This window comes from Pipistrellus hanaki (genome assembly GCF_964339955.1).
Source record: "Pipistrellus hanaki genome assembly, chromosome: 2".
NCBI classification, from domain to species: domain Eukaryota; kingdom Metazoa; phylum Chordata; class Mammalia; order Chiroptera; family Vespertilionidae; genus Pipistrellus; species Pipistrellus hanaki.
Window position 1 is genome coordinate 14774211 of NC_140504.1, and position 26936 is coordinate 14801146.

Consider the following 26936-nt stretch of genomic DNA (forward strand, 5'->3'; position numbering starts at 1 on the left):
GGGATATATTCTGAGAAATGTATCATTATGTGGTTTGGTCCTGAGAACATTATAGGGGGTACCCACAAAACCTAGACTGTATAACCTAATAAGCACATAGGCTATGTCATATATGTGTTCTGCCATTGATAGAAATGTTAGGCAGTGAATGACTATATAGAAGTTTAATGTATGGTGAATGTGGCTTTACAAATTGGAAATGAGTTACTAATAAAATATTAATAGTAAACTATTTGGCCACACAATTTTTTAAGTTAAATTCCTACGGTACTTCGTAAAAATTCTGGATAGATTAAATATAAAATGTAAATTATAAAACTATAAAAGCACTGAGGAAATAAATGAGATATTTACAAGTCTTAGTGTAGCAAAATCTTCCCCACTGGACAGAAAGATTTGGTGATTTGGAACTGAAGAAAAAGACAAGCTGCATATTAAAAGACAAACTCCAAAGGGGGAAATTTCCACAAAATGTTTAAAAGAAAATGAACTAACCTTCTTTATACAAAAACTTCTACAAATAATTAAATTATTTAGCAGAGCCAAATATAAAGAAATACAAATGGCTAAAAACAGAAGATGTGCTAATGGCACACTAATGACAAAGAAAATAAAAGCTAGCACCATGAAATCACCACTTTTCACCTAACACGGAGACAAACATTGAAAAGATTGTGGTTTGCATTCATTGTGGAAGGCAATTTGACAATGTCAAAAAATGCAAATCCTACTAGTATATATCTAGAAGATAATTGGAAATACTTTTGCAAATTTATAAATCAATGTGCATTATTTGCCATGATAGACATAATTCATACTATGTAAGAGTAAGACCAGTGCAAGAATAATCTGTGACTACTGATGCACAAAGCTGTCCACCATACTGAGTGAGATAATAGGTTAAAAAATGAGGCTGATAAGAGAATTTAACAGGATTATCACTGAAATTGAGTCTCAGAATATCCAAGTTGCCCCAGGTGGTCTTCAAACCCAGGAAGCATGCTTTTAGAAGCAAAAGATAGACTAACCCCTTAATAGTGGTTACCCTTAAAGGGTTAGTAATAGTGAGTAAGCATTATTTGTCATTTGGAAAACAATAGAATATTTTGTTCTTTTCTTGGTTTAGACAAGATTTCAATGAAAAGAAACAAATCACCTTTGAAAAAATTTTGGCCACAAGAGGGCATCAGATAATCTTCCAACTTCCAGCTACAAGTTGTATTTGAAAATAATTCCCTTTCTCCATGAAAAGCATCAGCAGTTAGCTTAAATCATTGCTTTTCCTATAGATCTACATGTAGAAATTATCACAGGTAATGAAGAACTTAAAGTATGCCATAATTATACACAAGATATTTATTAGAATTGTTTTTGTTATTAAAATGAATGCCAATTTGGGAAACAAATAGCCAAAAGCAGAGGAAAGATCATTAAAAATCACCCGTAATCCCTCTAGCAAAGATAACCACTGTTAATATTTCAGTGGATGGGGAATGTTTAAAAGAGGGAGCTTTTAATTTATATTTTCCCATTCTGCTGTGTTATGACATGAAATATATTCATTTTATGGTTATGCAATTGGAAAATGTGGAACATTTTATTATGTCACTGATTTGTTTTAAACACAGGTTTTAACAGTTTCATGGTATTCATACCTATGTGCCTTGATTTAATCCATCTTCATCATTAGATATTAAGCTACTGATCTCTTTTGGAAATGTCTTCAACCATATATCTAAATATAACTACCTTTGTTGAAGGTGGGAGAAGGATAATTTTCCTTTCAAGTTCAGAAATAGAGACAAACACAACTGCCAACTTTTTAAAATCATACACAGAAAATTATAGATGATACATTTTTTAGAGTCAAATTGATAAGTAAAGCTGTGAAGTTCAATAGAAAACAGCATGTTTCTCTAAATTCAACAGGAAAATTTTTTTGGTATCTTATAGATCATCAAATGCTTTTTCTAAAGAAATGAAATAAAATTTACTGATTAAAAATGAAATTTTTATAATTTAAATATAAAATTTTTTTAACTTTGTCTAAAGGGAATAACATGAAAAATGTAAAACTCACTTTTGTCATCTGAGTTATTACTAACTAAAACCTCACTATTTAATGTTTCGTAATATTGCCCAATGATAAGACTGGCCACATTTAAAATCTGATATTGCTCTGGCCAGTTTTACTCAGTGGATAGCGCATCAGTCTGTGGGCTGAAGGGTCCCGGGTTCAATTCCAGTCAAGGGCATGTGTCTTGGTTGCTGGCACATTCCCCATGGGAGGTGTGCAGGAAGCAGCTGATCGATGTTTCCAACTCTCTTTCCCTCTCCCTTCCTCTCTGTAAAAAAAACAATAAAATATATTTTAAAAAAAATAAAATCTGCCGAAACCGGTTTGGCTCAGTGGTAGAGCATCGGTTTGCGGACTGAAAGGTCCCGGGTTCGATTCCGGTCAAGGGCATGTACCTTGGTTGCGGGCACATCCCCGGTGGGGGGTATGCAAGAGGCAGCTGGTCGATGTTTCTCTCTCATCGACGTTTCTAGCTCTCTATCTCTCTCCCTTCCTCTCTGTAAAAAATAAAATATATTTTAAAAAAATAAAATAAAATCTGATATTGATAGCTAATAAGATCCTTTGGTAAATAATTTTTTAAAAATACCAGTTGTTTATTGCTAGGAATGTCTGTTTTCCTCATAACATACATCCATAGGATAGCCATCTTGATTTAAACTGTACTTTCTTTGCAGTTTCTTGCATAACTAGGCTTGACACCAAACAAAGCAGACTCGTGTCCATCATACACCCCACCGGGGCCACCACGGGCATCCCTAAGAAGAGTGCAGCTAGCGATGCTATGTGCCCTGGGTGTGGTGAGCATTTGGCAGAGGAGCAGCGGGCACTGGTGAGGCCAGTCTGCTCTGCTTTCACTGGCTTTCTCCCAGCTGGTGTTGCTGGAACGGAGTGAGAGGTGAGAGCTTCCTACGCTAACTCTTCCCTTCTTTCCTTTCACACAGTTCACTCAGGGCCGGGACTGCCAAGGACTCAGGTTCCTAAGAAAATACTGGACCAGGAACCAGGAGACCCAGATTCTGTTTCTCACCGTGGCCTTGGGAAATCAGAACCTCTCTGGACCTTGATGTTTTTCATAAAAATGATATTGAACTAGATCACATAGACTATGGATATTTTGTTTTCACAGGATTTGAACTGCTTTGTACATTTTCACTTAACAATATCACAGGTCGCCGAAACCGGTTTGGCTCAGTGGTAGAGCGTCGGTCTTCGGACTGAAAGGTCCCAGGTTTGATTCCGGCCAAGGGCATGTACCTGGGTTGCGGGCACATCCCCAGTAGGGGGTGTGCAAGAGGCAGCTGGTCGATGTTTCTCTCTCATCGACGTTTCTAGCTCTCTCTCCCTTCCTCTCCGTGAAAAATCAATAAAATATATTTAAAACAAACAAACAAACAAAAAAACACACAATATCACAGGTCTTTTGAAAAGGGCCCCCCTTGGGAATGCACATGGATGACCTTTAATTATCATTAGCTGAACTCAAGGCATAGGCAGAGCCACGCCCTGGGAACATGTTTCTCCAAAATGTGGGAGCCGTTATCAGTAGATTTCTTATCTTTACCAATGTGCTTGGAATGAGGAAGGAATAGGACCTTGACTTACCCAGGTCTTGATATGCTAGATCCCAGGAATGAGGGAATGAATAGGACCTGGGCACACCCAAAACTCCTTTGACCTTCAACCCCCCTCTGGAAATCAATGAAATGTGCTGTGTTGTCTGTGGTGGGTGTTGACTGTCCTTCCATTAGAGTGACAGCCTCCACCGGGCACCCATCTTTTGGATCTATTTCTGCCTCTTGCCTCTTTCTTTCTTTTATTTCTTAATCCCCAGCTCCTCCACTCAGAAACCTGTCCTTCTCCCTTTCCGTGCGGACGCAGAAAAAGGAGAAGCACCCACCGCAATCTTTTGCCCATAGCATCATTACAAAAAGTTTAAATCAAGCCCACATAAACATACTCATAAAGCCCTACTGGGCTGCTATATGATGAGTACATTTTTATCTTGTCCTGGACATAGCAATAGTATCTTTTATTTATATTTTTATTGATTTCAGAGAGGGAGGAAGAGGGTGAGACAGAAACGTCAATGATGATGAGTGGCTGCCTCTTGCACGCCCCACACTGGGGTCCGAGTCCACAACCCAGGCATGTGCCCTGACCAGGAACCAAACTGTGATCTCCTGGTTCGTAGGTCTACACACAACCACTGAGCCACGCCGGCTGGGCACAGAGAGTGCCTTTTAGTTGGAAGGGAAGAGATTGTTTCCTTCCACACAATTATTTCACTTTATGTTGCTTCTTTTTTTTTTTTTTAAATATATTTTATTGATTTTTTTTATAGGGAGGAAGGGGAAAGGATAGAGTTAGAAACATCGATGAGAGAGAAACATCGATCAGCTGCCTCCTGCACACCTCCTACTGGGGATGTGCCGCATCCAAGGTACATGCCGTTGACCGGAATCGAACCCGGGACCTTTCAGTCGGCAGGCCGATGCTCTATCCACTGAGCCAGGGGTCTTCAAACTACGGCCCGCGGGCCACATGCAGCCCCCAGGGGAGTCTGATCCTGCCCGCCAGGTTTTTTGGGCAGTGAGCGCAGCCAAGGTGTTACAGTAGGAATTAGTAGTTCATATAGTCCGGCCCTCCAGCTCTCTGAGGGACCGTGATCTGGCCCCCACTTTAAAAAGTTTGAGGACCCCTGCGACTGAGCCAAACCGGCCAGGGCTATGTTGCTTCTTATGAGAAAATAAAATGTCCCCTCCTTGTCACTAGATGAAAAGATTGGTGGAGGTTGATGTTGGAGGACTGTGATTTCCCAGCAGGTTGCAAATTATTGGCCTGTGCTGTTATCATACTCTCTCCTCTCAGAATTGCAAGGCCATCCTGCTGTTCCCTGGAAATGTTCTCACTGCTGACAGTTCTGGGCCCACATCAGAGGGGACATGGCCACTTAGCAACATTCAAGCAGCACACTGCCGGCAGCCAACCTTCAACTTGGAATAGTGTGTGACAGCTGACCTAGCACATGACCTAGACATCTTGTTTTCAAGTGCAAGATAACTCATTGTCCTCATTACTTTAGTCTGTGCTGATTCCATAAAACTGCTCTAGGCAGACACGCCAGAAACTTGAGGAAAAAACAAAGATGAAGGAACACACTGTGATGGGAACACATGTGGTGATGGCTGGACTGGAACACGGCCAGAGCTGCTGCAATTATCGGCAAAGATTCCTGAGAACCTATTGTATCCACCATTGACATGTACAGACGCTCCTCTGCCTTTGAGAAATCACATCTGCGTAAGAGAGGAGACAAGCACCGGACCTGATCCTCAGGTCCCCTTGAAAAATAGTTTAGGGGGGATTAGGATTGCATGGTCAGCAGGGAAAGACCACAAACAGAGTGAAAGAAAAAGGATAACCTGGCCCCCCAAAATCAAACCTTTTATCTTATATCACAAAAGGCTAATTTTATTGTATTTGAAGAGCTCCAAATTAGCAGAATCTATAATAAAAGTATAATATGCTAATTAGACTGGACATACTTCCAGTTGACCTTCCGGATGAAGCTGGGCTGTGAGGGAAGCCCAGGTCCCCGGTGCCAGAGGGAAGCTGGTGCCAGCTGCCAGGGGGAAGGAAGGCCTACTCTTGCACAAATTTTGTGCACTGGGCCTCTAGTAGTAATATAAAAGAAAAATGGGCAAAGCACATGGACACAGTTCTCAAATAGTTTTTAAATGTAAGATGCTGAACTGGACAAATAACAAGAGAATTTTAAACCATGAAATTTTCTTCCCAGAGACCAAAAAGTTGGCTAAGAGCATTGGTGAGGATTGGGGGGTGGGATAAGCACTCATCCATTGCAGCACAGGCTGCTACAACATGTACAAAGCTATTGTAATAAAAGCTGTCCCAATACTCTACAGTCAGCACCTTCCTTTCTAGAAATGTAAAGACACATATACACATATTCATCCGGATGTATACAGGAACACACCTCTTGTAATTTTACTCATTTATCTAAAAAGAGGGGATCAATTTAAATGGGCATCAATTGGAGACTGTTTAAATAAATTACAGAGCCTCACTTTGATGTAAATATTAGTTTTGAAAACAAGTAAGAGTTAGGTAGATGTATAGATGACAGAAAATAGATAACATAGATACAGAATAATCTAAGAGGATTTGTTAAATGAGAAAAAACATGTAGCCTGGCTGGTGTAGCTCTTTGGTTGAGCATCAACCCATGAATCAGAGGAGGCCGCTGGTTCAATTCCCAGCCAGGACCCAGGCCCAGATGGTGGGCTCGATCCCCAGTGGAGGGTGTGCAAGAGGCAGCCAATCCTCATCGATGTTTCTTTCTCCCTTTCCTTCATCTCTAAAATCAATAAAAACATATTTTAAAAAACCTGTATGTATACCCCAGTGTTAGTATGGTAGTGGAGGGCTAGTTGTGAAAGTCTGAAACCCAAGAGAGAAAGTCACTGACTTCACTCCAGACCTACTCAGAATCTGCGGGTTTTAGACATTTATTTCTATAGGCTTTTACAAGTAGGAGATGGTGATTTTTAAGTTGATTCCTATGGAGCCAAGTCACCCCATCCTGTATTTATTCCAGTTAACTTTTCATGTCAAGTGCAGACTTTTTCACCACACTCGCCCACTCACTTCTTTTCTTTGGGGAAGAAACCGGATAAGTTGTCTTGCGGAACATAGGACGTGAACTTACTGAATGCAGACTTGCCCCTAGTGCCATTTCTTCTCTAAAAATCCATTCAGTGTGTACTGAACAATACGCCAGAGTTAGGAACTGGGAAAACTGGGGGAATAAACAAGGCTTAAACTCACAAAGGGGATCTAGTAAGCATGTTAAATAATTAGAACACAAAAGGTTTTGTGCCGTAAGGCATGCACTGGCAATCCTGAGGGCCCAGGCACCCTTCTCAGTTCGCATGTGAGTGAGGGGCAGGGGTGCAGATCAGAAAAAATGACTCAAAGGACAAGTGTTTGGATTTACATGTCTCAGGCAAATATGCACTGGGCAAGCAGACAAGGAAGGGCTGTTCTCCGGCTGAAGAAACTGCATGTTCACAAAGGTATGAAACCCCAGGCAGCCCTACCCGGCTTGGCTCAGTGGATAGTGTCAGCCTGCGGACTCAAGGGTCCCAGGTTCGATTCCGGCCAAGGGCACATGCCTGGGTTGTGGGCTCAATCCCCAGTAGGGGTCATGCAGGAGACAGCTGATCAATGATTCTCTCATCATTGTTTCTGTCACTTTCTCCTTCTCCCATCCTCTCTGAAACAAATATATTAAAAAATAATAACACCCAGGCCCCCAGCAGGTGTGTAGGGGTGCCCCTGAAGGTGTGGAGAAAGTAAACCAGGGAGAAAAGGAATGGACCACCAGATTATAATGGGCTGGATTGTAATGTGGTCATAGTTACATTTTAAGAACCAATCCACTAGGACCGGGGTCAGTGACTCAGGGCAAGGCAAGATCATGCTGGCTTCCACTACTCTGCTGGGGACTGACATGGGTTTTACTCCTGTGATTTCCTGCACCTTCTCCCACCCTCTCGTTTTCCACCCAAGTTAAGAATTTCCCCAGCTCAGCAGTGAAACGAGAAGCAAACTGACCAAGCTCTTGGTTCACTAGACCAAAACTTATTTCTTGGTTCTTTCTTAACTCCAGGAATTCTTCTTTTTCTGTAGTTACTTCAGGATAATTTCCCCCCGCCAAAGTTATCAAAGTCATTTAAATGACAAAACAAATCACATTTGATTTATACCTCAGAAATGCCAGCAAAGAAAAATGGAGCTGGGTTGGGTCTGCCTTCCTAATCTCTCACTGTTGCCTTCATTGCCTTTGGAACTTACATTGGTTTATGCCTTAGACTTCACGCCACTTTTATTTAATAACAATGAACTTGTGCTCCATTTTGTGCCGTCAGCTTTGCCACTTGGTATTTAATTAACCTAGAGACATGATGTGGCCTTTAGAGCTGCAAGATTAAAATATGGTCTAAAGGAAAGGCATTAAACTATACTCAGTAGCGTCACTTGGTGTATTTGATTGTAATCTTGGGTCCTTGAAAATCTGTGGATCACGGTCAGCATCCCAGCGACCAGGAACAAGTGCAAAAAAGCCTTTTTCATTGGGTCAATTCTAGTTCTTTAAAAGCTCCCAACATGCCCTGGGACATAGAAATGTGCATCCCCATTCTAAAACACGAGGGAACTGAAGCCCAGGAAAGCATCTGGTAACGAGTGGTGTTCAAACACGTGACTCCTAAGCTCTTCTTTAAACCTCCCAGTAGAAAACTTCATGTTAGTATAAACCAACTCTTCTCAGCCTGGGTAGGGGGTGTTGTGTCTCTCCCCCCTGCCCTCTCCCCGGGGACATTTGGAAACCCATTGGGAGACAGTTTTTGGCTGTCACATCTGGGGGAGGGAGGAGTGCTGCTGCACCCAGTAGGTAGAGACCAGGGATGATACTAAACAGCCCACAATGCACCGGACGCTCCCCCACAACAAAGAGTTGCCCGGCCCAACATGTTAAAAGTGCTGAGACTGAGAAACTAGAGGGTAAACCATATTCCTCAAAAAGTCTCACAGACCTATTACCAACCCCATCCTGTTTTTTGTTTTGTTTTCTGAAATCAATGTGTAGGATCAGTGAAAATAGCTTTGAACCAGAAACAGATGTGTTTCATACATACACATGCGTGTACATTTTTAATGCAGCTGAGATGTGCTTTTAGTTTATACTGTAAAATACTGTGATCACAGAACTTTGGGTGGGGAAACATACATGTATGTTTCACGTTTCCATTGATGTGCGATTGTCCTGATCTTTATTCTGTTTTAATAAAAGATGCAAGAGGTGTGGGGAAAGAAACCTTGACTCAGAAAGCAGGGAGAAACATCATATGGAAGCTTTATAAAGTAGGCTTTTTTTTTTTTTTTAAAGCAGAATGAAGTCACACCATGAGTCAGAAAACTCCTTTCTTAATTTTATTTGAAAAGTACACAAGGTCACAATGCTAGAGCAAGTTATTGCTTTTTTTTTTTTAACCAAATTTGTTCTTACAAAGTTCAAAATCTGCACCATTGGATATTTAAGCCAGAAACATTAAATACAAAATTCATCTTTGAAACGGACACTATCAATTCTCTACTTGCATATGTGAAGTGTCAAAATATTTTTTCTCAGTAGTACAAGTTTATTTATAACAAATGTTCACAGTACGAGAGGAGAATAAGTGCATCAGTGAATTGTGGTTCGCTTGACCCTTGTGTCATTAAATATGTCAGTGCAAAAATGCAGTTTTTCCTTGATCAGAGCTTTTAGTGTTCATGGCCAAAACCAATCCCAGCAGGTACTTTCCACACTCGAATCACAAAACAGTGCACTTTGTAAAACTTGATTAACAGTAATAAGCCAGATACAGAAAATATTTGCTGGTGTTCCTATCCGTAAGATAAGGTATTTGCTGGTGTTACTATCCATAAGATAAGCAGAACTGCAATTCACAGATTTATTATTCCTCCCTGCTTCCATAACATGAATAAGTAGAATCTGTGCTCGGTTATGAACCATATTTTAGTGTCAAAATAGGCAAACAAGTAAAAAAAAAAAAAAAAATCCAACTGCAGAACATGTTGCCTTTATTGCAAGACTATCCAAAGGCTCATTTGAAATATTAAAACTTGCCCAGAACATTTATACTACTAAACACAGAATATCACAAAGATTTATGTACATATATATATATAATATATTTATAATGTCACAAGCCACTAAGAAGTTAAAATGGTGTCAACATTTTCTACAAACTACTCCTTGCATGACACATCAAAGCATTGAGCACATAATATGGACCTTCTCTATTCACACTGGAATAAGGGGTCTGAAAGCCCTAAACACTGTGGAGGTGAAGAGATTAGGAAAAACCTGAAACATTTACATAACTTCAAATTTACATGCTGCACGCACACAGAAAGACAGAGAATGGTGATTTTAAAAAGCCATCCATTATAGAATTTGATGTCTACCTTCATGCAACGAGTTCTTTTTATATTTAATAAAAATGTTTATTTGCCCCTTTACTTGCTCCTTATTTATGAAACTCAATCTTGGAAATTATCTTTTTAATAAAAATCAGATATTAATTCACACCAATAATCTAATTGTGTTTCTTGAATCAACCTCCCGCTACGACACACTCTGGCTGTATTTCCATTGTAACAATTCCGTGGCAGATTTCTTTATTTTATTTTGTTTTTTTGGCCTTCAAACAGGGAATATTAGAATAAAAGAACACCCATAAAGCACAGAACTACATCCTCTAAGGTACCACTACTTCTCAAGTTATTCTGTGTAACTCAACTGGTGTTGAGTCTCTTAGGAGTAAAATGGAATCGATTTCTATTGCCTCGAAGATGCAGTGCTGTCCTTGACTTAGGTAAGCTCCAATGGAAATGCTCGAATAGCAAGTTTTGTCGAATTGCCTGATGATTACCAATAATTCCAGAGCAAATATATGATCTCTGGTTTAAATGAAATCATCAGTGAGAATCCCTGAATGGGTCAATCAGAACTATCTGACTTTTAGGTTAACTGAAATTTACAATGAGAGTAGCTGAAGACAGAGTCCAAAATGAATTCTGACCTCTAAATTTCATCACGCCCAGTAGGTCTGTACAGGATACACAACGGATTTTTTGTGAGCTCGTTTCTTAGGGTGCAGGTGCTTCTGGAAGAGATTCTGATTTATTTGTCGCTAAATCCTAGACCAACTACGAAGTCTAAGGCAAGGAAAGCCTTACATGGATCCATTTTTTTGGTAGTAATTTCTACTTAGATTGATAGCATAATCTTCAGTGCATGAAAAACTAGTAAAGACCAAAAGCTGTTTCTCAGAGTTTGTGCTGGTATTTCTGAGTACTACTGTATATAAATGTATTCATATAAAACAGACTGGACATCTGGAGTTCAAAAATAGTTACTATTATAAAATCAGAAACACAGCCAAAGAGTGTGGGGGATGTTGAAATTTCAGTCTGTTAATTTGCATACAAAAAGAACACAAAGAGGAGGCAAGATTGAAGTCTGAGGATAGAAAGGTGTCACAGTGATGCGTTTTTAGGAACAGTACCTTCACCTCTAAGCACCTTTCAGGTGATAGCTAGCTCATAGGCACCAGAAATTCATAATAAAAATTAAATTACCCAAAAGGCACAAATGAAAACTGTTAACACAAGTACAAATGCAATATTGTGAAAGGTTAAAACCCTATTTAAAAAAGGCTTTCGAATATGTAAAACTATACACTAATCCATTACATAGACATTCCGCTTAAATTTACCATTAAAAAGTGTACACGATACTCTTACTAATCAGCAAGTCATGCCAACATTAATTTCTAATGCAGCATGAACCACCACAGCACCCAAAGAGATGAACAGAAGAAACCAACTCCCTACAAAACCGAGGGAACAGGTTTTAGAGCTAGTGAAATAAGTTATTGCAGACCTTACTTACTATAAAGAAACCGCTGGCTCATTCTACTATAGCCACACTCCCTCACAATCTTAAGGGAAATAACAATAAATTTACTTTCTTCTTCTAAAACAGTACTTAACACATTTGGCAGTTGGGAGTATTCTGTTTACCCCCTTTCCTTTCTATTTTTTTTTTTTTTTAAAGAATAAATCACTTTCACAAAACTAGGACTCAAACTTTTCGAAACTCAACTGGGTTTTCTGCAACCGCACAGACAACGTTGGCAGTAGAATAGCAACTGTGCATCCGCCCAAGTCTGGAAGACAGAACCGTGGAGGTCACCGACTAGCTTACAATGCGCTCCGTCATTCCGAGCCTATGAAGAAACATCCTCCAAGGACTGCATTCAGGAAGGTAGACTTAGGATCACATGTTTCCAGAACATATAACATGCCAACACCCATCCAAAAAAACGACAATAACAAAATGCTGAACTGGGGGGGGGGAGGGAGAGACACGACTTTTTAAAATTTGGAACCAATAATTAGGGACTTTCAATCTGTATCTGTCAAATAATAAATGTCATAATTGTTTCTTATTAGAAAAATATCACCTAACGCAGAGAGCCAGTGTGTGGTTGGGAACTGCAGGATTCTCCTTCCTTGCTCTGGCGGGTCACCCTTCTGGAGATCACCCCAGATTGCTCTTCGCTGAAATCCACTCTCACCACTGTACCTAGTGTCATCGCTCTATGCAGTGAGAGCAAACTTGCTAAATAAATCCACATAAAAGAGCTTACTATGCCTCACAGTCTATCAATCAAATACTGAAGCAATCATTCCATAGACAAGGCTAATGCATGACCTGAAAGTAAAACTAGTAATTTCTAGAACCCTGTAGAGTGTTTTTATGTTACTAGAGCTATAGCAAACACATTTATGTTACTAGAGCTATTCCAAACACAGTTTTCAAAGAACAAACATAAAGGACTATAATAACTGTTGCCAAGAATGCTTCTTTGCCAATTTTGGGTCATAAATTAATTGAGAAAGGCATCCTAAAAAATAATGGCAGGAAGGAAAAAATAAAATACTACTTTTTAAGATGATTCAAGTATCAGCTTGGTGTGCATGTAAGTTCACCAATATCTTCTCCTATGATTTCATATCCAAAGTGCTACATATTACTAAGTATTGGTAGTTAGAAACTTACAAAATCAACTTCTGTAAGAAATCTTTTTCAGATGGCAAATTTGTCTTTAGTAACTTTAATGCCTTTACTATTCCGATATAAACAAACACGACTTTTTAAAGTATGTTTCTTACAGTTTTTGGTTCACTTTTTGATCTATTGAGGCTGGTAGCAAAATTTAGAACAAAATAGGTTTTCCTATTTCAAAAGAAGGAGAGAAGCGTGGAGCATGGAGGCGAGAGGTTTGGAGGCCCTATACTATAGACCCGTCCTTGCTCTGGGCTGGAATCATCACCGGTACCGCTCCCATCCTACTGAGATTAGGGGCAGCTACCTTGGCGGGTGGGAGAGTCGGGCTCTGAGGAGCGCGTTCAAAATCTTCGCTTGGTACTTGGTTATACTGAGTCTTAGAATAGCCCTCCATGTTGGAAGGAGACATGGATCCCAGAGATGAGTGATTGCTGCCGATGTAGCTTCTGGCAGTGGATGTCCGGCTCTTGGGAGGAGGCACGTCTTCCCTGGAAAGCAAAGATCCCAATATAATCAAAAGATTGTTCCTTGTAAGACATAAAATTGCAAATTTTTGTAAACACTGCCTTTTACTATATGAGAAGATCTATATTCTGTAAATGATAACTAATAAACAAATACACAGTTTGTGACATTATACTATACTAGAGACCTGGTGCACAAATTTGTGCACAGTTGGGGCCCACCCATGAGTCATAGGCTACACAATTGTAGGTTACTAGAAATTGTAACGTCTTCCCTGGAAAGCAAAGATCCAATTGTGTAGCCTATGACTCATGGGTGGGGGCTATTTAAGCACTAAGTATATGAAAGTGTGTGTGACATACAAAAAGCAGGCACAATACATATATATATATATATATATATATATATATATATATATATATATAAGCCTAAGCAACTGTTTTGACTGGTTGCTATGATGACGCACTGACCACCAGGGGGCAGACGCTCAACACAGGAGCTGCTCCCTGGTGGTCAGTTAGCTCCCACAGCCAACCTCCTGCAGCCGGCCAACCTCCTGTGGTCCCTTCCTTTGGATGGCCCCAATTGGCCCTGATCGCTGGCCAGGCCGAGGGACCCCAACTGTGCACAAATCTGTGCACCAGGTCTCTAGTACAGTAAAATGTCACAAACTGTGTATTTGTTTATTAGTTATTATTTACAGAATATAGATCTTCTTATATAGTAAAAGGCAGTGTTTACAAAAATTTACAATTTTGTCTTACAAGGAACAAACCTCAAATATGTTCATATTCCAGTACAACTAATCAAGATAATCTCATTACAGTCATGTAATACTTTATCCTATGTAATAAAAGGCTAATATGAAAATTGTCCCCTTGACCAGTTCAACTGAGAGTTCGACCAAGGGTTGGGACCGGCTGGCCAACCACCTGTAACCCCTCCCCCCAGCCATCTCCCTCTCTGATCCTCCCCGCCACCGATCGGGGGCAAGGCTGGCTGGCCAACTGCCCAGCCTGGCCCAACTGCCTCAATTGGAGCGGGCCAGCAGGACCCCACCCATGCATGAATTCGTGCACTGGGCCTTTAGTTACTAAAGCTCTAACACCTACAGGTATATTTCTACAAAAAGGGGAAAAAAAATCCTTTTTGCTATTAAAGTTACTGATCTAAGACCTTAGCTGAAAAGAGCAGATTCCAGTCTGAAAAAAAAAAAACCCCAAAAAACAAAACAAAACAAAAAAACAGGAATTCAGGCAGAAGAATTTTCACACCAAGGACTAATGAGTTCCATCTAGTGCATTTTAAAAATGCAAGTGCCCAGACCTTACCTCATACCTATCAAATGTCAATTTCCTGGGTGTTATTTAGTCACATGTTATTATCTCTTCAAGTTTAATAATCGAACATAGACTTTCAGTTAAGATCTCCTGGCTTAGAATATTTTGTTAAAAACCATATTACCAATAGTTCTGTCACTTGATATAATTAGGTCTTTTCTCTTCCTTCTTTTTGGAAATATGCCATACCTGTACCTGATTTGGAGAGGGCGAACGGTTTTGAGATAAACTAATTTGTAGTGGTTCTTAAAATAGGATCCAGAACTGGAGAGGGCCCAGGGCACGGCCTAATGGAGATTGATTGAATCTGCACACTTGCCAGGGAAAGTAAGAGCTTTCCAATATGTTGAAGGGAAGAGCTTTAGCTTTTATCCAGTTCTCACTGGGGCAAGTGTTTCGGATGGTTAAGAGAAGTAATGCTTTAGGCATAATAAATTCAGTACCCTACACGTCAATCAACTCTGGTGTCACCGAATTACCTGATATCATGATGAACTTCCTTTTCATATTTTTCCTCTCTGCGCTTTTTGTGGCAGCAAAAGATGATCACGCAGATGAGCATGAGAGCAAGCAGAGTTCCTATTATGGCTCCGGCAATTGTCCCAGCTCTGTTTGATGCTAGAATGAGAAGTTCATAGGAAATAATGATAAACAACACCACTCTAGTCATATTGAAGGTTAAGGATACACACTGACAGATGGATTTCCCTGTATACAATAAGAAACTAATTAGCTTTTTGGTCCAAGGGGAAAATTCACTAAAAGAACTGTCTTTTGAACTGTATAATCTATTTTATTTTATGTATTAATTTTATACATACACTATATAATAAAAGGTAATATGCAAATTGACACTAAAGGAGGAACAACTGATTGCTATGACACTCATTGATCACCAGGGGGCAGATGCTCAACACAGGGGCTGCCCCTTGGTAGTCAGTACGCTTCCACATGAGGAGTGCTGCTCAGCCAGAAGCCGGCTCATGGCTGGCCAGCACAGTGGCGGTAGTGGGAGCCTCTCCTGACACTGCAGCAGCACTAAGGATGTCTGACTAACGGCCAGACTCAGCCAGCAGGTGGGCATCCCTAAAGGGGTCCCAGACTGTGAGAGGGTGCAGGCCAGGCTGAGGGACCCCTCTGAGTGCACGAATTTTTGTGCACCAGGCCTCTAGTATGTATATATATTTATTGGTTTCAGAGAGGACAGGAGAGGAAGAGAAAGAAACATCAATGATGAAAGAGAATCATTGATCAACTGCCTCTGGCACACCCCACACTGGGGATCAAGCCCATAACTCGGGCAAGTGCCCTGACCAGGAATCAAAACTGTGACCTCCTGGTTCAGAGGTCAATGCTCAACCACTGAACCACGCCGGCTGGACTGTATAATATATATTAAACATAAATGTGATCAAACCAGATTTAAAAGATTTTAATGTTCCAAGCTTTCTGAGCTGGCACATAAGAATGTTCCAAATAGCTTACCCTTGCAATGGCTAAATCTGGTGTAAGGGTTGACTTGACAACTCTCATGTTCTTCATGTTGCTACGATAACGAAGGTTTTTCTAATAAAATGTAGGTGTTTTTTTTCTTTTTCTTTCTGCTACTAACCAAGCCAGAGTGCTCTGCTCAGTTTGCACCCACTTGCCCTCTATACGCCCTTGCTGACTGAATTGGGGAGGGGCTGCTGAGTAAAGACAAGGGAGCGAACGCTACCACCCCCGACGGAAGGCACTTACGAGGCACGACATCCAGGCGCAGCACGCACTGGTCAGAGCCCACTCGGTTGCTGACTGTGCACTTGTACGTCCCGGAGTAGTCAGTGGTGGCGTTTTTGACAGTGATCACAGAGGACGTCATTTCTATGAGGAGAGAGACGGGGCAGAGGGAAACCCCTTGTTACAGGATTGCTGAGGTGTCAGTAAAGGCGAACTCTGCCAGGCTTGATAGTCCCGGCAAAAGCGGGAGAGGCTGAAGCTGGGTGCGGAACCGACGCCAGGCAGACAAGGCTCGGGCCGGTCCCCAGAAGGCAAACCGCTGCACCTCCGGGTCATCTGCGCAGTACGATTTGCAAAACCCATTCCATCCACCCCGCCCCCACTAGATGGAAGAAACAGACAAAAGGAAGTCAGAAGGGGGCCATACAGTTTACTTCTTAATTGGAAAAAAAGAAACAGAGGCTCAGAGAAATCCTACTTGGAAGGTGGACACCAGTTTGAGTAACAGGTCGGTTCTAACAAAGTGAGCAATTGGGTTAACCAGTTTGCAACTTTCTCATCAGTGCCACAGAGGTGCTTTTGATCTGTTGGAGGGCAGGTGGGGGGGGGGGGGAACGACCAGGCCAGCAGGGGAGGACAGTTAGGGGTGACCAGGCCGACAAGGGAGGGCAGTGTAACAGACACACCATGGGTAAAGTGCAGAACCTTCAACACTAAGGTAGGCTCAGGAAACTTTCAAGAACCAACTCTGTATAACTCAGTCATTCATTTAAGATCATGAACGTTCCCTGATAGTATTATCATCAATTAAAAAAAACATACCGCCGAGACCGGTTTGGCTCAATGGATAGAGCGTCGGCTTGGGGACTGAAGGACCCGGGTTCGATTCCGGTCAAGGGCATGTACCTTGGTTGCGGGCATATCCCCAGTGGGGGGTGTGCAAGAGGCAGCTGATCGATGACTCTCTCTCATCGATGTTTCTAGCTTTCTATCTCTCTCCCTTCCTCTCTGTACAAAATCAATAAAATATATTTAAAAAAAAAAAAAAAAAAAACATACCAAAGAAATCCATTATAATACCTCAAACAATGAAACCGTTATAGAAGTATATCTATTTATACAACATGACAGTAAGTTGTCTTCCTAAAACACTAAGTCCCATGGAATCCTGATTGTTCTGTATAGAAAAGGGAGGGTGTCTGGGGATATAACACACACACACACACACACACGAGCTAAGTCCACATCTGTGGCACACGGTACAAACCGTCTCACCTGATATCAGTGCCGTGGGCAGTTTCTGTGAGTTGGTCATTTTCTGCCATTCGTAATTCAATGGGAGAGAACCTTCCTTCGGTTCACATTTCAGTTTAAAGTCATTCCCAATTTCTTCTGACCCATCCACGTAACATCTTGTACCCGAAGGCTTAACTGCGAAGAGAAAACAAATGACAACTTTATTCAGAAACACAGACTTTTTGCTCTTACAGGGATTCGTAAACACCGAGCACGCCGCACAACCACTGACGATGGTCACAAGGCTCTGGCTCAGAGCTGACAAGACTGAGTAACTACAATCTGTTCTGCAACACGAAACGGGCAAGCCCTGCCCTAGCTGGTTCGGCTCAGTGGACAGAGCGTTGACCTGCGGACTGAAGGGTCCCAGGTTCGATTCTGGTCAAGGGCACATGCCTGGGTTATGGGCTTGAGCCCCAGTAAGGGGCGTGCAGGAGGCAGCTGAACAATGATTCTCTCTCATCATTAATGTTTCTCTCTCTCTATCCCTCTCCCTACTTCTCTAAACTCAATAAAAAAATATTAAAACACACACACAAACAAACAAACAAACAAAACAGGCATGCCTGGGCTCAGGCAGCACTCAGGCCTGGCTCTGTGTCCCTTATTTTATGGGATATACCTGGAAAAAGCAAGCACCCGCGGGCGGCATCTCTCCAGACTCAAGCAACCATCCTCCTCCATAACTAAGCTCCTCCTCTACCCCACGCCGGGCATGGGAGTACGTGTCACGTCACTTCCTTCCGGTGCCATTACGTGCCAATCGGGGGATTATAATAAAACATGCTGGCAACAGGGTCAGTTCACTTGGTGCATTACATTGACCCCAAACCACCCAGGGAGCACTGTTATAGATAAAAAGGTAAACCTGAGGCTAGAGCCCAGGTCTCCCCGGGGTAACTGTTAGAGAAGCTGCGAACCCCATTTCCTGAAACTCACCCCAACACCGAATTAACACCTTGGTGTTTCATATTCTCTTGGTGAACTTTACTGAAGCATAATACACAATAAAAGGAACACATTTTAATAGGGTGAGTTGATCATACCCTCACATACCCTCCCCCTCACATACACACACACACACACACACACACACACACACACACACGCCCCCTGTTGAGCGCCACCCCAATCCGCTCCCAAGCCAGTTCCCTTGTGCCTGGTGCAGTCATCTCACTCTCAACCCTGGCCCCAGGCGCCACGGGTCCGACTCCATCAATACAGGTTAGTTCTGCTGCTTCTAAGGTCATGTGAATGGAATAATACAGTACGTGCTTCAGTCTAGCTTCTTTATTCACTGAAAGGCCTCTGACAGTGGTCCATATTTTTAAAACCCATTCTTTCTCACTGCCGAGTTGTATTCCACGGACTGTAACAAACGCACTGACCCACTCCTGTGGGTGAACGTCGATTCCAGTGTTTGGGCTCCCGCGAAAGCCGAACTCCCTGAGCTCACCAGGAGCTGGGTGTCATCTGTCACAATCAGACTAGCCGGCCAGTGAGGAAGGCCCGGGTAGGCGCTGTGGGAAGTCACTGGATGAGGAGGGGTTCGGAGGGATTCCAGGGGAGTCTCCAAGAAGAGAGATCGGTTCTGAAACCAATGCCTTTTCTTTTTTAAAAATATATTTTATTGATTTTTTTACAGAGAGGAAGGGAGAGGGATAGAGTTAGAAATATCGATGAGAGGGAAACATCAATCAGTTGCCTCCTGCACACCCCCTACTGGGGATGTGCCCGCAACCAAGGTGCATGCCCTTGGGTGGAATCGAACCCGGGACCCTTCAGTCTGCAGGCCAAGACTCTATCCACTGAGTCAAACCGGTTAGGGCTCCGATGCCTTTTCTGAGGCAGGTTAAGAGAACCGGGAATTAAACTGGTGACACGGGCCCTTTAGCAACTGTTATCCCTGCTCCGTAAAGGATGGGATCAAGGGCTGGGGGCAACACTGGGCAGGCAGTGGTAGCCTATAGTTCCCTGCAGCTCTAGGACTTGAGAGGAACACTGTCCCCTCTAGGCTCTGCAGCTGGCTGCTTGGACCTGTCCTCCCCGCCTGATAGATGGCAGGACTGCTTTCTTCTTTTTTCTTAGTCTGCTCCGGCTTTCACTCTTCCACTGCTATGAATAAACATGAATGGGTTTTACAGTGATACACAATGAGGACCAACACTCTTGAACACTCCTGTAAATGCTGGTATGTTTTCCTTTTCTCAGTCATTGCTGGATCTTCCATGGTATGACTACCTTTAACTCTAACTGAAACCGTTGCTCCAATGTGGCCAGCAAGACCTATCACTTCTTGATAATTTGATGGTGTTTCTCTCCTTCATCTGTTACTACTTGTACTGTTTTCTAAGGATCCACAGATGCATCTGATGGCATTGCTGATTTCCTAAGCAAATCTGTCTCCTTTTCAGATTGATCAGTTGCCCTGGAGACTGCATGAATTGGACACTGAAATAGGTTTTGCAAATTATTTCATCCTGTGAGTCTTAAACAAGATGAGCTTTGTTCCTCATTTCTTCAAACTACCAATAAATCCTTTATTACACAGACTCGCAGTGGGACATGAAAGCAATGCTTTGTACACCAGATATCTCCTGGTAATACAGCATACTAACCCCAGCCTTCATCTTTCTTACTAACGATGGCCCTTTCCCAGGTACCACACATACCCAATAAAGAACAGTTATTTAAAGTGACTGCTCAGGACAGCCCGGGCCCCAGTGGGTTTGAGATCTCAACATCCTCCATCCACAAGAGAACGAGATTCTACCAACCATGGTTTCTGAGTGTCGCCTAGGAGTGTCCCACCTACTTTCTGTCCCCAGCCATGACACCACAGGGAAGATGAACCTTCACCCATGGCAGCTGGCTGCATCGAAAGAAAGAAAACCACACAGGGACAAAGATGAAGTTTTATCCCCTAATGTTTCTTTGGTCTGGGATTCCAGGATACCTGGCCATTTTCTTTCTTTCTTTTCTTTCTTTGTCTTCCTTCCTTCCTGGCCCTTTTCTTTTCTTTTCTTTCTTTCTTTCTTTCTTTCTTTCTTTCTTTCTTTCTTTCTTTCTTTCTTTATACATTTTATTAATGTTTTTACAGAGAGAAAGGGAGAGGGAGCGTTAGAAACACTGATGAGAGAGAAACATCATCAGCTGCCTCCTGCACACTCCCCACTGGGGATGTGCCCACAACCAAGGTGCATGCCCTTGACTGGAATTGAACCCAGGATCCTTGAGTCTGCAGGCCGATACTCTATCCACTGACCCAAACCAGTCAGGGCTACCTGGCCATTTTCTTCAGAGTATTTGCAACCATGATCATTGGCCGAGCTAGTTCTTCTCAGGTAAGGGTACATGATCATCATCAATTTGTAGGTAGCCAGTGTCCCACCAACTTAGCATTGCCGCACTCCATAAATGTTTTACATCATTATCCCTCCATACTAGTGGCCTATCTCAGTCTATAGGAAACACACTACATCCCCATAAGGCACAGGATATACAGGGGGTGGCAAAAGGGTGACAGCTGTGAGTATGTGGAACAGAGTTTATTCTTATATAACCTATTAATTATCGCATTATTTTCCATATGAACAACTGTAAACCTACTTTTGCCCCACCCTGTATACTTTCCTCACCATGTCATCCATCCAAAAATGCTCCTTTTGCTTGGTTCAAAACACCAACTTCAGGCAAAATCCATGCAAAGTTGCTAAAAATCATTGGCCCAAATTTGAGAAGAAACGGCATATTTGTATACTCTAAAAGTGGCTCCCCAAGATTTTACTTTTAATTACAGAAGGAAAAATCATCAGCTTTCAGTGGAGAAACCTATCAGATAAAACTTAAACTGTCAATGCGATATGACATCACATGCTCTTATACGACTGAAGGAAGCTCAGGAGACATAAAGGCGTGTGAATCTTAGACTTGATCCTAGCACAAAGGGACTTTAGTAGAAAACTGAGACTCAGCCCTAACCGGTTTGGCTCAATGGATAGAGCGTCGGCCTACAGACTGAAAGGTCCCAGGTTCGATTCCAGTCAAGGGCATGTACCTTGGTTGTGGGCACATCCCCAGTAGGGGGTGTGCAGGAGGTAGCTGATCGATGTTTCTCTCTGATTGGCATTTCTAACTCTCTATCCCTCTTCCTTCCCCTCTGTACAAAAAAAAAAAAAAAAAAAAAAAAATCAATAAAGTATATATTTAAAAAAAAGAGAGAACACTGAGATTCAATTAGGTCTGGAGCTTAGTTAATGGTATTGTCCCAACATTAATTTCTTGGTTTTGATAACGGTACTAACACTTTGTGAAATGTTAACATCAGGAGAAACTACAATAGATCAGGGGTCCTCAAACTTTTTAAAGTGGGGGCCAGATCACGGTCCCTCAGAGAGCTGGAGGGCCGGACTATATGAACTACTAATTCCTACTGTAACACCGCGGCTGCGCTCACTGCCCAAAAAACCTGGCGGGCAGGATCAGACTCCTCTGCGGGCCGCATGTGGCCCGCGGGCCGTAGTTTGAAGACCCCTGAACTAGATGATGGGTCTACTCTTAGGAACTCTTTAGTATTTTTGAAACTTCCCATGAAACTAAAAGTTATTTCAGAATAAAAAGTGAAAAGAAGTCCTGCCCTCTCCTAATGGCTTCCACACCCGCGCTGCCTGAGCCACCACACGCCCAGGACACCGCTTACTGTGAATGCTCCTCGTCACAGCCCAGCCTGTGGGTTCCCGAGGTCTCAGGGGCAGGCCCTGTGGAGCTGTGGGGAAGGCTCTGGTGCGGCCACAGTACTGGTTCCTGCTGTGGGCTCTCCATCCGTTCCCCTTTCAGCCTCACAACTGAGCCGCATCCACGCGCACAGCTGGTGCATCTGCCGGAGCCGGAGCAGGGCGGGCCCCCAACACGGCACAGTGCCCTTCACCCCCAGGCGACCCCCAGGCATCCCGGCTCAGGTCCAGGAGCCGGAGGCAGCGCTGGCTACTCTGCACACAGCACAGGGCACCTCCAGCTTTCCCATGACGTGTCGATGTTTACACTGGGCCCCTCACAGCGAACCCAGCAAGAACCCCCCCCTCCCCCGGGTCACCACCTGGCAGGTCCCTCGAGAGCACTTCACTCTGTCTTCCCTCCACAGACTGTCTCCGCAGGACTTCAGGAAACGCTAACAGACGCGCACCTGTCAGACTCTCACTTTCAAAGAACATCCTTGTGGTTTCCCCCACAGCGTGACTCATCTGACAACACGGAAGGGAGCCCCAGAGGAGCTGTCCTCTGCCCGAGACACACTCCCAGAATCAGAGCTCTCACTTCCTGCTTCCTCCTCTCACCCTGAACCCGGGCTCCCTCCCCAGTCTGCATTCGGGGTCTAACCTGGCCCTGGTGAGGCCTCACAGAGCTAAGGAGAGAGGTGACTGAGTCGGTGCCTCCCGCCGATCCATCCCGAGGAATTCAATGTGCAGGTGGTGACTTTTAATGGAAAAGTGGCATTCCTCCTTCCCCACGGCCATGGCTGCTGGCCTCAGTGTGCTTGGCCATACTATGGTCCAAGCTGGGCTCCGTCTGGGTTATGTGCTGCCTGTGCTATAGAGCCTTTCCGTGGAAACCTACAAATTCAACCCAGGACCTGGTCCTACAGAATCAATCTCAACCTCTCTATCACCCATCTCCCCCCACCCCCCCACTCACACACACACACACACACACACACACACACACACACACTCTGAGCTTGCCCACCCCCCTCTTCTGGGAATACATGCCGATCACATCCCTCCCAGTGTACCTGCCCCATCAAACAGGGACTTTACAACAAAAAATTCCGACCGTCTGATTAACTGGTACACTCTGCTTGGGACTCCATGAGCCAGTTAAAATTCCATAGATGGGCCCCTCACAGCGAACCCATTCCTCAACTCAGTGATTTCTGCAGAGCAGGGCTAAAGGAAGATACACAGTCAGGGTTATAATCCTGGGTTCGCCTGGGTCTGAGATAGGAGTTCAGATTTCCTCAACTCTTACCTGCGTTCACATTTATAAAAAAAGAAAGGTAACTCCGTGTTTACTGAATGTAGACACAGAAAGCTGGAATTTCTAACGCTACCAGGGTCCTTTTCCTGGCTCCTCATTCGGGTTCACGTGCTTTTGTACCATGGGAAATATTCCGAATGGGTGCCCTTTAGAACAGAGCGCCTCTACCACCCCCGGGTGCCCACCCAACGCCGCTGCCCACCCCCGTGTGCCCACCCAACGCCGCCGCCCACCCCTGGGTGCCCACCCAACGCCGCTGCCCACCCCTGGGTGCTCACCCAACGCCGCCGCCCACCCCCGGGTGCCCACCCAACGCCGCTGTCACAGACGGCACCTACGTGGCCCCGCAGCCATGGACATCTGCCTTCTTGTCTCTGATCTGAAAAGAATGACGTTCACAATGAGCCTGGGTCCAAAACGCTTACCCCCTCACTAGTTCTCTAAAACAGAGGGGATTTTATTTCTCATGCGAAGGGTTAAAAGTGCTGATGCCTGATCACATCATCCAGAGAAGGATGGTAAGCTTGGCAGTCTTGAACAGCTTGAAAAAAGTGTACGTACATGTATCTCCGTGGCTAATCCCCTCCTTTTGAGGATGAAAAAACTGAGAGGCCCAAGGAGTTAAATGGCTCTGATGTCTCATGGTCTAATCCCAACTCAGTATTCCTTCTACCATCTCCTCCACTCTAAATACTCCAATTCATCATCACAGAAACCTCATTCATTTGCTGGGTAATGTAGTTTGAGAAAGTGTACAGTACCCATAACAATGTTGGACTGAATGAGATCAAATGGAGGTTTAATGACAATTACGACTCGTAATGTTTCACAAAGGTAGGCTAGAGCCCAGGAAATAAAGATGCTCTTTAGTTCTCGGGACAAATCTGAGGACAACACCAAAACCAAAACAAACCTGGATCCCCTAACTCCTGGCCAGTGTTCTTTTCCTATATCGCAGAACCTCTTCACTTACTTTCAAACCCCTTTATGAATTTCACCGAGAAACATAAATATAAAAAAAATAGTCATTTATTTTTTCTATCCAAAAAAGGCTCCTTTTATGTTATTTGAGGATAGAATTACTTCAAATGTTTCAAATTAGTCTAAAAAACTAAGCTTTGTCTCACATAAATGCTACTCTCCTACCGTGACAACTCACCCCGTTAACAAGTAACATTTAAAAATATATATTTTATTGATTTTTTACAGAGAGGAATGGAGAAGGATAGAGTTAGAAACATTGATCAGCTGCCTCCTGCATACCTCCTACTGGGGATGTGCCCGCAACCAAGGTACATACCCCTGACTGGAATTGAACCTGGGACTCTTCAGTCCGCAGGCCCATGCTCTATCCACTGAGCCAAATCGGTTAGGGCAGCAAGTAACATTAATAAAAAGAACTTACCAAGAACTTTCAGCTGAATCTTCTTGTTGCCAACGCCAGGGGCCTTTTTCACCTTGCACTGGTATGTCCCGATGTCTGACAGCTGTAAATTGGTCACATTTATGGACGCATCCCCAGCTTTGAGGTCACTGCTTGTAAAATGTACTCGTCCTTTCAGGTCTGGATAGTAGTCATCGTAAATTTTGTCTCCAGAATATAAGATAATCTAAAAGAAAACCACAATCAGACGGGAACACAACGAGGCAAAAGCTGTGTCATTAGAGCTCTAGAAACGCCAGGCCACTGCAGGGCCCCAAAACAGTGAGACACATAGACGAGGAAGCCACAGCGATCCAAAGCACAGAAGAAGAAAATGGAGAGCGGTCAATACGATCCTGAGTGTGGCCGCACACCCTCATTTTAACGTGAAAACGAAGACCGAGCATGAGGAACACAGCCCTGCATTAGGGCTATGTGTTAGTGAAACTGGACAACACAGAATTGTGAATTTCTGTAACCATTCCTCAGCTGCCTCCAAGGCTGCAGTAGGCATGCCAATCACGTGTATAAAATCAAGCACACACCATTCCCCAAAAAGGGCTTATGATGTGTTAGACCTGTGAAGTCTAACAAAAAAACAATAACAAAGACATTTTTGTCTTAATACTAAGTTGGAGGATTGATCTATACTAATAAAGGGGTCATATGCTAATCAGGACGTCTTCCAGACAAAGCCACAGCGGCTGTGAGGGCCGAGGGCCGGTGGCACGGGTGGGCAGCACTGGGAGGGAGAGGCGTGCCAGCACCCGGGCCAGTCCAGCGCCTTGGCCCCTTTTGCAGAGGCCCAAGGCTCAGAGAGCCACAGCGGTCAGCAGCGGCAGCAGCAGCAGCAGCAATGGCAGGATGATGGGGGCAGCGCCTTCCTCTGATTGGCCTGGTCGTCTCCCCCACAGAGAGCGGCCTAAGCCTTCAGTAGGACATCCCCTGAGGGCTCCCGGACTGTGAGAGGGGGCAGGCCGGGCTGAGACCTCCTCCCCCGCCCCAGTTCATCAATTTTCGTGCATGGGGCCTCTAGTACTTAATAATAGATGGTTCTAGACTCTAATAGATTAAAAGTCATAAAATAAACCTTTTAAGACGTGTTCCCAGGGTAACAGGATCTTTCAATCTTCTGTCAGGAGAGCAAAGTCCCTTTCCTAATTCCACTGAGTTTTCTGAGTTTACCTGAAATGCCTGAAGGCCAAATTCAGCGGGAAAATGACTTATCTCAGAAGAGAATTATAATAGTCACCTCTAAGTATAATTAAAATTAATTCAGCACACTTTGTAATTTTTCACATGTGCCAAGAAATCCTTCATTCGGGTCATGTGAAACCCAAGGGCCAAAGAGTGGTGGTGCCAAACTCAAATAATAACCAGAAACATGACTATGGTCTATATTCTGCAAATAATTTTTTTATCTGATATGTTTATTATGTGGAAAGAGTACAATCAAAGGAATGTCCTCTGTAGGACTGTCTTGAGGGCAGAGACGTGGGTTCCTTTCTGTATTATCACCTTCCTAACTCAGTAAAGATCTCTTATTTATATATTCAGCGTCTGCTTCTAGGAAGCACTCAGCCACAGTAGACATCTAAAGGTGCACAGCCGGCTTCCTCTGCAAACTCGGCCATTACTGTATTTGTTCCACCTTCTCGCCACACCCACGTGTCAACAGCATTACACTAACCCCTCCAACAAGGCTGCCCTCATGTGCTCCTTTGTATTAACCGTGGACTCCCCAGAAAGCTCAATCTACAGCACTTTCAATCCCACATTTTGCTACTCACACACTTTAGTAGTCTTTAGAAGAGGGATTGACAAATAAGATGTGTCCCCACTGGTAGCGACTTT

The 26936-nt window shown here is 43.4% G+C and overlaps 1 protein-coding gene across 4 annotated transcripts in view; it reads right to left on the minus strand.

Annotated features, from left to right (window-relative positions):
- The window catches only part of CXADR (CXADR cell adhesion molecule), a 61753-nt gene that overhangs the window by 8761 nt on the left and 26056 nt on the right, over positions 1-26936 (minus strand). Inside the window, exons 3-7 of one of the 4 annotated variants that reach the window (XM_084872604.1) lie at positions 25065-25269; positions 17606-17761; positions 16352-16474; positions 15091-15229; positions 13111-13294 (exon numbers count right to left, since the gene is read on the minus strand). In XM_084872604.1, coding sequence (XP_084728730.1) covers positions 13111-13294; positions 15091-15229; positions 16352-16474; positions 17606-17761; positions 25065-25269 — 807 coding nt within the window. Of the gene's footprint in view, positions 1-7417; positions 13295-15090; positions 15230-16351; positions 16475-17605; positions 17762-25064; positions 25270-26936 lie in introns of those variants that run through there. The other 3 variants (XM_084872605.1, XM_084872606.1, XM_084872607.1) reach the window with 3 other exon arrangements.